This window comes from Rhinolophus hipposideros (assembly GCF_964194185.1).
Source record: "Rhinolophus hipposideros genome assembly, chromosome: 2".
NCBI classification, from domain to species: Eukaryota; Metazoa; Chordata; class Mammalia; order Chiroptera; family Rhinolophidae; genus Rhinolophus; species Rhinolophus hipposideros.
In genome coordinates, this window is record NC_138048.1 from 37,878,113 (window position 1) to 37,891,690 (window position 13,578).

General features: G+C 38.3%; 1 protein-coding gene across 1 annotated transcript; it reads left to right on the plus strand.

Annotated features, from left to right (window-relative positions):
- Window positions 1–12,764: 12,764 nt before the first annotated feature.
- LOC308503327 (large ribosomal subunit protein uL23-like) lies at window positions 12,765–13,277 on the plus strand (the record flags this gene model as incomplete). The annotated part of the gene is made up of 1 exon (XM_081062653.1): window positions 12,765–13,277. One exon carries the CDS (start codon window positions 12,765–12,767, stop codon window positions 13,176–13,178), a length of 414 nt encoding a protein of 137 aa, XP_080918779.1. The 3' UTR covers window positions 13,179–13,277.
- Window positions 13,278–13,578: the final 301 nt, after the last annotated feature.

The window sequence follows — 13,578 nt, forward strand, 5'->3', positions numbered from 1 at the left end:
GTATAATTATTCTTGGGAGTATGTGGATTATCCTATGGATTCTTTTCTTGAAGAGATTAAAAAAAATTCTCCAACTTTCATATCCAATTAGTTTCATATGCATATATGCTACATTACTATAGCCATTAAAATATAAATATTATAATATTGATTTTTTATGCATGACACAGTATTTCATCACTTTTGACAGGCAATAATGAGAATGTGTTAATACAGTTACCTTTAGGTTATACATTTTGTAGCTTGTTAAAGCATTATAATTTGTCTTTATAGTTAACGATGTGGCATGGAAAAAAGTACCAAACCTCTTCAATTTCAAGTGGCTTATAGGCTACGTGAAATAATTTCTGCTTGAATAGAAGTTCTAATGAATATGTAAAGTCTACAGTGAATATTTGACAACATCCATTTATTCAAAAATATTTACTGTTTACTGTTCATGGTAGTTGGGGACTCAGCAGTAAAGCCCTGTCATTGCAGAGCTTAGATTCTAATGGGGTAGATAATAAATAAGACAAATAATTAAATTGTATTGTATGATAACTAATAACTGCACAGGGGAGAGATAAAGAGGGAAGGAAGATAGGAAGTTTTGGGAAGAGTTCAAAATTTTAGATCAGGTGGGCAAGGTAAGTCCTCTCTAAGAAAGTGCCATAAGAGCAGAACCCTGAAGAAGTGAGGAACGTAACTAGGTGGATATCTGAGAGAAGCACGCTCTAAGCAGAGGAACAAACAAATAGAAAGGCCCATGGGCTGAAATGTGCCTGGTGTGTTCCAGGAATGTGAAGAGGCCAGAGGAGTTGGCATTGAGTAAATAAGTCCAAGTGTGTTAGACTAGGTCAGGGAAGTAACAGACGCAGAGTAGCTCATGTGGGTGTTGCAGGTCAGAGGAAGAACCTTGGCCCTTCCCTGTGAATGAGATGGGAAGGCACTGCAGGCCTCTGTGTGGAGATGCACCCTGGTCTGACTGGCATTTGAAGTAGATGCTCTGGCTATTGTATTGAGAAATGACTAGGGAGCAGAAACAGGGAGACAGGTTTGTACTAATCCAGGTGAGAGATGATAGTGATTTAAACTCACATAGTTGTAAAAGAGATATTAAAATCCAATTTCTGGATATATTTTGGAGGGTACACTATCATGATTTACTGAACAGGATGTATGGTGAGAAAGACATGAATTCAATGATTACTGCTGGCCTGAGCCACTGAAGAAGAGCTGCTACTTATAAAGGCTAACACTGGGAACACTGTACAAGGAGTAGAATTTGGGGAAGAGGGTGAGGAAATTTTGGCTATGTTAAATTTGAGATGCCTGGGAATATCTACAGGGGGTATCAGATAGGCAGTTGGATACGTTAAGTGTGAAATTAAGGTGGAGATATTATTGTGAGAGTCATTCGTGTATGGCTCATATTTAAAGCCATGAGACTCAGTGACATCACGAGGGAGTGAAGCTTAGCGTGCTGGAAGCCAGGTCAGAAAGTGTTTCATAGAGAGAGGCATCAAGTGAGTCAAATAGAAAAGATGTGGACTGAGATCTGACAACTGAATTTAGCCATGTGGATATCACTGGAGACCTGATAGCAGTTTGGTGTGGGGTTGTCCTGACTGCAGTGGGATCTAGAGACAATGTGAGGAGATAAATCGAAGACAGGGAGTACAGACAATGATTTCAAGGAATTTTCCCATGAAAAGAAAAAAGGAGACAAATGGAGCAATAGCTAGAGCAGAAGTAGTTTTGTTTTTGTGTTTTAGATGATAGACACACAAACTGAATGTTGATGGAATTATCCTGTGGAAAGAGGAGAGAAAAAATTGGAGAAGAGAGATTTGCCAAAGTTGGTACCTGTTCTGATGGGAAGTGGAGAAATTCATTTTAGCAAGGATCTGCTAAAAATGCATTTTTCAGACATTCTGATCATGCTTTATGCCATTCTCTGCTTCTGCCTGAGTCCTTTCTTTCTTTCATTGATAATGTCCATGAAAGACTATCCAGCCTGTAGTAAAGTCTTACAGGAGTTGATTTGAGGACTTACAGGAGTCCAAATTTTGAGGACATGTCCAAAAGCAAAATCTCAACAGATTGAGAAAATGCTCCAGGGAATGGCAGTTTTGCAGCTTGTTTTATACATTAGAATCAAAGGAGAAGACATAGGAGGCTTACATGAAATTCTTTGGTGGTAGAAGTGGGGATATCCCTAGAATTGTATAAAAAGCAAAATGGAGAAACACATACTCTTACATCGGTGGGTACATGACACTTAATAATTAATAGTACATTGAAATGGTATGCGGGGAGCATGATAACAAAGAGGGTTGCTGCGGTCTCAAGCTCTGGTGGTCTTATGCTTTGGTGCCTGTGGTTGTGCCTTCTAGGGGTCCAGAAAAGAAAATTACTCTGACCTTTTCCAAGGTATGTTATCCTAGAAGCATAAGAACAATGGACAGGGCTCGCTTAAGGTAAAGATGGACCTTTGCTAAGGAAGCTATAGTCCTGGGACGTGAGTACCCAACTGTGACCTGCCCGGATGGGAATTTGTTATCAGACCATCCCTGTTTGGTTACTTTTGGTCACGGAGCTTATCAGGCCTGCCGTGTGTCACCCCCCACTAGCTTATCAGGTTTATTACATAGCCTCTTCTTCATTCACAATAGGATTCTACCATTTCATCTCTTCAGTGAAGTGTTTCCTCTCTCCCTCAGCTCATGAATTCACAGAGATCTTTCCCTTCTCTGAATTACTGCTCTTATAATCTGTCCCATGAAATTAATGATTACTCATCTTTTTTGTGAAGCTGTTTTCCCATTAAATTGTAAGTTCCTGGATAGTAGTGATCATGAGCTGCCTATGCTAAGTGCCCAATAAAAGCTGGCTGACTCGGTCTCTACCACTTCCTTTGAAAGCGATTTCCTCTCTTGTGACTCCCTTAGAATTAGAACCTATTACTATGCTCCATGTAAAATAGTCTTTCATGTACTAAAAAGTATTACTAAACTGCCTCTGGGTCTCATCTTTTTCACTCTTTAATTCTGTTTTCATGTCTAATTCTTTTGTTTGTTTTGTTTTCCTTTGGCACCTTCCCAAATACATTATTTTTCTTTTCTTTCTCCGTTATCCTCTTATTTTATTCTTTTTCTCTCTGAGTTTAATTAGGGAATCTGACATGTGCAGAAGGTAGGAATCAACAATAGACTGAGCGATAGCTGCCTTTTACCACACTGAGGAGAAAAGGTGAGGGTTGACCAGACTATGAAGTGTGCGTGTGTGTGTGTGTGTGTGTCTGTACACATTCCTGGTAAAAGGAGCTTCATGTAAAAAGGTACAGAGATAAAATCATCAAGTTTTGTCTCATCTGCAGCTACATATTCATCTCCTAGAACAGTGCCTACTCTTTATGTATCTATTAAATGAATATATCGATGAATTAATTGCTCCCATGATGATCAGTAGCTCCCACTACTTTTTCTTTCTTTCTTTCTTTTTTTTTTTTAATTTATTGGGGTGACAGTTGTTAGTAAAATTACATAGATTTCAGGTGTACAATTCTGTATTACATCATCTATAAATCCCATTGCGTGTTCACCACCCTACTTTTTCTTTCTATGTAAACAACAGGCCCATCTTTAGTTTGTCACTTCAGTTATAACATAATCACTTCCCTAAATTCCCAAGCAGTGAAAATAATAGCTAATATTAACTGAACAAGTATATAAAGCAGTATAACAGAAAGATAGAAGTTTATATTCAGGAGCTATATACCTATTCAAATCTCAGCTCTGCTATCTTGTAGCTGTGTGACTTTGGACCCGTCATTGATGTCTCAGTGTCTTTACTTTTCTCATCTGTAAAATGGGATGGGTTATAACTATTCCATAGGGTTGTTTTGAGGATTAAATGAATTAATATAAAAGCTTATATAGTAATTCTAAATCTAAACCAATCTAATTCTTAATCTTATCCTCTTCTTTTTAGATGAGTTAACTGAGGCTTAGAGACGTTAAACACTTCCCCACAGTTGACCAGCTAGTAAAAAACTGGGGTTCATCTTTACTGCATGGTCTGTCTACTGTGGTGGCAGGCAAGGCACAGACAAGGATTAAAAGGTTTTTGTTAAGGCCTCCCCCTAACATGAAAACCTAGGCAGGTCATTGATGACCCAGAGGCAGGAGAAGTAAAGTGTTGAGGACATGATTATAGAAGGCAAACCTGAGGAGAGAAGAAATAATAGAAAAGTACCTGGAATTGAGGGAGTGATCATTAAAAAACATAATAATAATAAAAAAAAATGTTCCTACACTTGGAGCACCTCCCATTATTAGTTCTCTCCCATTATTAGTTCTCTTGATCTTAGATGCTCTGTTTTTGAGAACCATCCCAAGATGTGCTTCTGTGGTACGTGGATTGTTTTGAGCTAAAGGGAATTTTAGCCTCAGGCTCCAGAGAAACTTCTGCCCCTCTGTTTAATTACCTAGAAGAACTGAATTAGAGGCCTTGCCCATAATGAGAGATTATCAACAATAATCTGTTTTTGACCTATCTATATAGCAGGGCAAACTTTTATTTACTAAATTCACTAAATATCTGCTCTTCTTATCATTCTGCAGTGACCCTTTGGAGTCTCCAAGTCACCTTACCTCATCCCTAGCTCAGAATGTCTTATATACCCATGTTACCTTTCTGTCTCTAAACCTCTCATTCATGTGGGGTGTCTGATTCTCATATACGTGGGGTTCCCACACATATGTATGTATTATATTTTGTTATTTTTTCTTGCTAATTCGTCTTGTGTCTATTTGATTATTAGACCAGCCAACAGAAACTTGAGGGAAAGGAAAGTTTGTTCCTCCCCCATAAGACCATATTCAGATTAGGGTGTCAAAATTATTTCCAGACTCTCTTTGTGGAGTTATTACTCAATTGGACGTTATATTAGTGAACAAAGCAGAATGATTGGATTTGTTTGTAATCCCCATTTCCAGGGGATTACTGCTATCATTTCTCTTGCAAATGACTATATATCTTTTTTATTATGCTCTCTGAGAGTAGCAGAGCTATAAACTTCAAATTAATAAGTCAACAATTTACTCCCTTAAAGCCAATACGTAGACAATATTTTGGTGATCTTCTGGAGCTATTTTATCATTTCTATTATTCCCATGTTACTCTTCCTTTACTAATCCTAAAGGAGGAATTCTAGAAAGAACCCAGAAGAAGATAAGCTGTGAAACAGGAAAAAAAATACATCTTTTAAAAACTAGCAAAGCCTTGGAGAAAGCAGAAATAAGTGTTGGGAAGATTGTGACATGTGTAGACCATCCTGTTTCATTCCTAAGGGAATGTGAACTTCACTAGATAGAATGTAGGGACCACAAAATGGAAGCATTGAAGGGGTGAGCCTTCCTTATTTCTTACCTGTACTTCCCATTCTTTGGTTGAAGCTGACCTGTGGGGGGCATTATCAGACTAGAGTACAGAAAGTTCGGAGGTGGTTGAGATTACACTGTTGTACAACAAAATATAAACATACTTCAAAGCCTTTTATTCTGAGTAAGAATTTGTATCTGGAGCAGTGCCTGAGGTAGTTACTGCTTCCTGTTCGGGGCTGCTACGAAGACGAGACCTCTCTCTCTCTCTCTTTTTTTTAATTAAAGTTTATTGGGGTGATAATTGTTAGTAAAGTTACATAGATTTCAGGTGTACAATTCTGTAATACATCATCTATATTTCACATTGTGTGTTCCCCACCCAGAGTCGGTGCTCTTTCCATCACCGTATATTAGAGCCTGTTTGTCTTCTTGATCAGCACAGAAGGAAGGTATGGTCAGGAAGGAGTGAAAGGTGGATGTGAGTTCTGCACTTACCCAAAGACGGTTTGGGCTGCAGCTGGTCCTCTCATTCCACCTAGAGGTGAGACCTGGATGTGGCCACTGACAGCCTTTTTACCGCCCTCTTGGCTACAAGCTGGCTGGTTCTTGAATTTACTAAGCAACATGAGTCCAGGGTGTACAATAAATACATAACCATTTTTTCTTTTCTGTTTTTGTTTTTCCTTTTTTGAGTTACATATGTACAATATAGTATATTAACCTTAAGTGTTCCATGAATTTTTACCTATGCGAACACTTGAACTACAACCCACATAAAATTATAGAGTATATCCAGTAGCCCAGAGGTTACATGAAGTCTGTTCCCAGTAATATCATCATCAAAAGGTAACATATGTATCTTTTCATCCTAATGTAGATGGACATGGCATTGTTACCTGGTGAGGGCTACTATGAGTAACGTTGTTTTAAATATGCTTGAACATGTTTCAATGACTTTGTTTCTTTTTGCTTTAGTCTTTAACTATGCCATTCATCTTTCTAAAGTGGCTGTTATCATTACCACTCTGTTTTGCTTTTGAAAAAAGGCATATGGCATAGGCATTCACACCCATATTACTCCCATAATCTTTCTCGCCCCAATGTTATTACAGTTTTTCAAATTAGAAAAGTATCACATCAACTCATTAAAGAACAACAAATATTCGACCATGTATGAAGCAGTGGTAAAATTTGTCACTTAGTCTTTCCCCATTTTATTTCCTAAAGGTAAGTATATTGAGGTATTGTTTCAGATTGTTTTCTGGGCACAGAAGAACATGTTCTAGCCTATAAATGGGCAGTAATTTAGATACTATGCTATATAGTATTTACATACATTTTTGTTTTTAAATGTAAAAAAAAATCACAAAATACACATTTTTCTGCTACACGTTTTCTTTGCTAACTGAAGGGAGAGCATTCCTATGAAATCTTTCTTAAGTTGAAATGGCATAAAGCAAAGAAACAATTACCTTAGGAAACATCTTGCTAATGGATGTACAAAATACATTGAGATAAAGCACAGAAGCTCGTAGACACATTCGAAGCTGTGGTGGCTTGATGCGGAGATGCTGAGTGTAGTTCCTGGGAAGGAGCTGCTCCTGGGAAGGAGCTGCTCCTGGGAAGGAGCTGCTCCTGGGAAGGAGCTGCTCCTGGGAAGGAGCTGCTCCTGGGAAGGAGCTGCTCCTGGGAAGGAGCTGCTCCTGGGAAGGAGCTGCTCCTGGGAAGGAGCTGCTCCTGGGAAGGAGCTGCTCCTGGGAAGGAGCTGCTCCTGGGAAGGAGCTGCTCCTGGGAAGGAGCTGCTTGGAGCGGGTGCTGCCTTGTGATGGTTTGCTAACAAACATGCTGCACGCTGTTTTTGCTTTTTGCCTATTCTCATAAAAGCAAAAATCCTTTTCAGATTTCTTTCGTTTAGTGAAAACAAGTACTACTAATACAGGTCTTCTGTAAAAGCAAAGTGGTGTAAAGTGAGCTTTCAAAAAGCAAGGAATACGTGTTTGTACCTTTTTTGTGCCTCCGTGTGTCATGAATATTCTTTCATAGCATTACTCTTGACAACAAAATCTAGAGTCCTGGTTTATACATACAGACATGCTGAACAAAAAACTTGAAGACTAAAACTTAGAAATTCATATTTTTATAAAGATCCCCAGGGGTAGAATGCTAAAGGTAGATCTGAGGCACAAGCCATGATTAAGAGTCCTTGAGATCAGAGACTAGAACCACACGTGTTTTGGATGAATGACTCCTAGGTAGTTTTGATTCTGTTAAGTAAATATTAATGGTTCTCCTTTCTCCTCCGTATTGATTTCCTGGACCAGGTTTTCTGTTTGACAGAGAGAGAGAGAGGGAGGGAGGGAGGGGGGGAGAGAGACAGAGAGAGACAGAGAGAGAGAGAGACAGAGACAGAGACAGACAGAGAGAGAGAGACAGAGAGAGAGAGAGAGAGACAGAGAGAGAGAGAGAGAGAGACAGAGACAGAGAGAGAGAGAGAGACAGAGAGAGAGATAGAGACAGAGAGTTAGAGAGACAGAGAGAGACAGAGAGAGACAGAGAGAGACAGAGAGAGAGAATTGGGCTTGTCTTAGTTAGCTCTGGCTGCTATGATGAACTCCCATAGGCTGAGTGGCTTAAATAGAAGACATTTATTTATTACATTTCTCGAGCCTTGGAAGTCCAAGGGCAAGGTGCCTATAGATTTGGTGAAGGCTGTCTTCCTGGTTCACAGACAGATGCCTTCTCATTGTATCCTCACATGGTAGGAAGGGAGGGAGAGGGAGGAAGAGGGGGAGAGATCTGGTCTCTTCTTATAAGGGCACTAATCCCATCATGACCCCACACTCATCACCTCATCTAAACCTGATTGTCTCCAATGGCACCATCTCCAAATACCATCACATCAGAGTTAAGGGCTTCACCATCTCCAAATACCATCACATCAGAGTTAAGGGCTTCAACACATGAATTTAGGGGAGACACAATTCAGTCAATAGTAGGGCTATTTAATGTAATGTGTCATCTGAACTCAGAATATTTGAAGGCAATGATGAATTCACTGTTTTAAAAAAACATATTATTTGAAGACAATGATGAATTCACTGTTTTAAAAAAACATATTATTTCCTTAAAAAACAAGAGCCTTTTAGGAGTTATTTAATGTTCCATTCTACACTTTTTTTACTTTTGAAGATTTTTAATAAATGTCAAAGAGTCAGAATGACCTTCTGTTTTTTCCAGTCCAGTGAGTGAGGACACTTCAATTCTTAAACCCAAGGAAAACATATCACATATTTTGACTTGACCACCTGCCCGCATAGTTTTAACAAAATCACCAGCTTTAAGCTTTTCAAGCATTTAAAATTAGGATTTATCTTTCATGGAATTAGTTATTTGCTTCTCATTAAACTTTTGAATTGGAAGATCATTTTTTTTATGGCAGTGGCTTTTCATAAATATGTGGCTTTATTTAAATAAGAGGACAGTCCTAAGAACCCTAAACTAAATTATGTATTAAAAAATAATTAAATGGTTTCAACTTCCTTACACTTATCTGTTTTTTTTTTTAAATTAAAGTTATTGGGGTGACAATTGTTAGTAAATTTACATAGATTTCAGGTGTACAATTCTGTATTACATCGTCTGTAAATCTCATTGTGTGTTCACCACCCAAAGTCAGTTCTTTTTCCATCACCATATATTACACTTATCTCTCTTAAGGTTACTTTTAGATAGTTTTGGAGGCTCTAAGAGGTTAGGCATTTCTGGGATTCAAAAAGGATACTTTTCCCCCCTGTTGTTTTTCATATTTACAGTTTTAATAGTTGCATGTTGATTACTACTGTTTTCTAGGTATTAGGTTCTTGGTTCTAATTTTTAGGGTCTAAATCAAACTAGAAAATATATTCAGAGCTCATATACTAATCAGTTATTTTATTTTTTTTTTAATTTTGTATACCAGGAAGTAAAGATTTTGAGTCAGACATGACTTGGGGTCTGGTTTTATAATGGTTTTTCTGATCTTCTCCATTCTCTTAGTTTTGCCACACTAGTGCAACTTTATTCTCTGGATTCAGTATAATGGCCTCACATAGCCACATGCCCACCAAAATAGACAACAAATAAAAATTTTTAGAGTTTACTATATAAAATGCTTACGTTTCCTACTCACATTCTTTGAGCAACATCTGTAGTCAGATACTGAATGTATCCCTTAGTTAAAGAATAGAAATGAGGGAAATAGCAGCTTTTGTGGACGTGTGTGTGTGTGTGTGTGTGTGTGTGTGTGTGTGTGAATTCAAATCACAAGGAAATAGATTGACATGCAGTGTTGGGAAAACAGGTTGGGATTAATGACATGAGGTGAAGCCCTGGCACCGATTGTTGAAACAGCATGTTGGTGCTCACTTCTAAGTATCTTTAAGAAGAGGAGGGGTGCTAGCTTTTAGAAATGAGGCAAGACCTGACTCAAAGGCAGAGGGATGGGACAGATTACAGAGGTGCCTCCTTTCTCTGAGAAGGAATCTGAAACCCAAGCTGATACATTCTCACCCCAAACTACCTGACCTCACTTTTCTCTAATGTGTCCATTATGTGTACATGAAAATTAATGCCCTTTAAAGGTCATCTTCATTTTCTTTTAATTGGGAAGAGAGTAGGGCATCTTTTTTTTAATTAAAGTTTATTGGGGTGACAATTGTTAGTAAAGTTACATATATTTCAAGTGTATAATTCTGCAATACATCATCTATATCTCACATTATGTGTTCACCACCCAGAATCAGTTCTCCTTCCATTACCATATATTTGACCCAAGAGTAGGACATCTTTGTCAGATTTTGAGCCAAGGCTTTGTTTCTTTCATAAAATGATTTGGCAAGTTTTCCTTGTCTGCTTGTGTCCTGGAACAATTTAAATAGTATAGAAATTGTGTGAAATTTAGATAGAATGCATCAGTGAAAACTTTTGGATTGTCTTTTAAGAGGTAGGAGTTGGAGGGAGATGAGGATAGTTTTAGATACTTTTCTAACTTCTTTATGATAGTCTCTTTAGATTTTTAATTTTATTTTGAGTCAATTTTAATAACATTTTAACATATTATTTTACTTTTATTTCAGATAATTTTGGCATATAATTTTATATAGAACTGATTTATTTTTCTAAACCTTCCCTATTATTGTAGTAATATCCTCTTTCTTACAAACTTTTGAACTTATCACATATTTTAGCACCTTAGAGCCCAGAAACTTATATAGACATGACTTTGCTAGAACAGCTGGCTCTCTGCATTAGTGAAAAGGAATATCTAGGATGAACTGAATTTATCTGTTTTCTTATTGTGGGGCAGGTAGGTGATGTTAGTGAAGGCTGCTGATGGTTCCTCACACGTGTATTAGGGGACAGAAATCACACCAGTTATTGGAACAGAGAGAATTTAACACAAAGAATTGTTGGCAATGGAATACTATTCGGCGTTAAGGAAAGATGATATAGGAGCATTTGTGACAACATGGATGGATCTTGAGAGTATAATGCTAAGTGAAATAAGTCAGACAGAAAAAGCAGAGAACCTTATGATTTCACTGATATGTGGTATATAAACCAAAAACAACAAAAGAAGAAGACAAACAAATGAGAAAGAAAAACTCATAGACACAGACAATAGTTTAGTGGTTACCAGAGGGTAAGGGGGTGGGGGGTGGGTGATGAGGGTAAGGGGGATCAAATATATGGTGATGGAAGGAGAACTGACTCTGGGTGGTGAACACACAATGGGATTTATAGATGATATAATACAGAATTGTACACCTGAAATCTATGTAAATTTACTAACAATTTTCACCCCAATAAATCTAATTAATTTAAAGAAAAAGAATTGTTGGCTAGGAATAAAATTGGTAATTAAGTAACTGGTTAACTGAAAGGGTAACCCCCCCCAACAAAACCCTCTAAGATAATACAAATGTAGAAATGGAGAAACAGCTATAACGCTCTATTAGGTTGCTAGGTGTACCATGACAAAATACTACAGACTGGGTGACGTAAACAACAGATATTATTTCTTCATAATTCTGGAGGCTAGAAGTCTGAGATCAACATGTCAAAAGGCCCCTCTCCTTGGCTTTTGGGTGGCCATCTTTTTCCAGTCTTCATATTGTTTTCTCTCTGTACATGCCAATATCCAAGTTTCTTCTTCTTATAAAGACATCAGCTGTATTAGATTAGAGTGCACCCTAATGGCCTAATTTTAACTTAGTCACCTCTTAAAGAACCTGTCTTCAAATACAGTCACATTCTGAGGCTGTGGGGGTTAGGACTTCAACATACACATTTTTTTTTTTTTTTTTGGCGGGAGTGAGGGGTGGTGCATAATTTATCCCATAACACACTCCTAAGTATGGGAAACAGAGGGGAGAATTTGGAATTATTAACCATTAAAAACTTAGAAGAAAGGCCCTGTAGAGCTAAACTAAGGCTTTTGAGGAAATGGAGAAGTTGGTCTGGGTCTCATGTCTCTGAGCTCAGAAAAATCTCAACCACAGCACAAATTTAAGATGTACATATAAACTTCTACTTCTGTTAAAATGTAGTAAGAAGGACTGGATTTACCCTCCTGTCGGAAAACAAACAAACAAAACAGAGAAGCAGGAAAAATATATGAAACACTGGCCATCAAGCAATGAAGGAACAGCAATCCTGGAAAAATAGGAGACAGGTGAGCCCTTTGACTCAGTTTAGTTATTTGAGGAACTTTCCAGGGAAGGGTACAGGGAGGAGAACCCAGGCAGAGCCCAGCTAACTCTACACATTAAGGTGACAGGGCCGAGTCTGGGGAGACCGAGGCAGCTTGCATTCTCAGTCAGAGTACCAGAAGTGAAGGAGCTGCACCAGACAGAACTCTGGGATCTGCACATAGTTTTCTGGAGAATACTGGTCAGCCCATGTGTGTGAAGAAATGACCCAAGGCTGGGGAAAGAAATACCTGAAGGATTGGGGGGAATAGAACATAACCCTCACACAGGGCCAGAAAAAGTGCCTGTCCCACCAGCCAGATTGGAGAAACTCATAACTCATGAAGCGTTGGGGACACTACTCATAAGGACCTTGTCTCAGTAGTAGCGAGTAATTAACCCTACACTAAACCCAGCTCTGGTCATTTCTAATCAATCTTCAAAGCAAGACCAAAAAGGATCAAACAATTTCCATGCATTAAACGCATCCTCAAGCAAAGCTCAAGAACATTTATAGAAATACAAAACTATCCTGGACGCGACAAGGTGAAATTCACAATTTCACCAGGCGTGCAAAAAATAGCAGAAAAAAATTATGCATGAGGAGGAGAAAAATCAATTGATTCAGTTCAAGAACTAATATATACATGTTTTTTTTTCCATGAAGATGGCACCAAAAGCGAAGAAGGAAGCCCCTGCCCCTCCCAAAGCCGAAGCCAAAGCAAAGGCTTTGAAGGCAAAGAAAGCAGTCCTGAAAGGCGTCCTCAGCCACAAAAAAAAAAAGAAAATCCAGACATCACCCACCTTCCGAAGGCACAAGACACTGCGGCTCCGAAGGCAGCCTAAATATCCTTGGAAGAGTGACCCCTGGAGAAACAAGCTTGACCACTATGACATCATCAATTTCCCCCTAACTACCGAGTCAGCCATGAAGAAGATAGAAGACAACCATACACTTGTGTTCATTGTGGATGTCAAAGCCAACAAGCACCAGATCAAACAGGCTGTGAAGAAGCTATATGACATTGAGGTGGCCAAGGTCAGCACCCTGATCAGGCCTGATGGAGAGAAGAAGGCATAGGTTCCACTGGCACCGGACTACAATGCTTTGGATGTTGCCAATAAAATTGGGATCACCTACATGAAGACCAGCTGGCTAATTCTAGATACAAAAGTTTTTCACTGTAAAAAACAAAAAAAAAGAACTAATATATACATTAGAATTAGACGGACTTTAAAAACAGTTATTATACTTCATATGCTCAAAAAGTAAAATACAGACATAGAAGATAATTTTTTAAAAAGACCCAAAGTGAACTTCTAGAGATGAAAGTGACAGTGTCATCATAACAGCTTTGTTTGTAATAGCCAAAAAATGGAAACAATCCACATGCCCATTAACAGGTAAATAGGTAAACCTTGGAGTATCCATATAATAGAATACTACTTAGCAATTAAAGTGGTGCACTACTTAGTCCTGC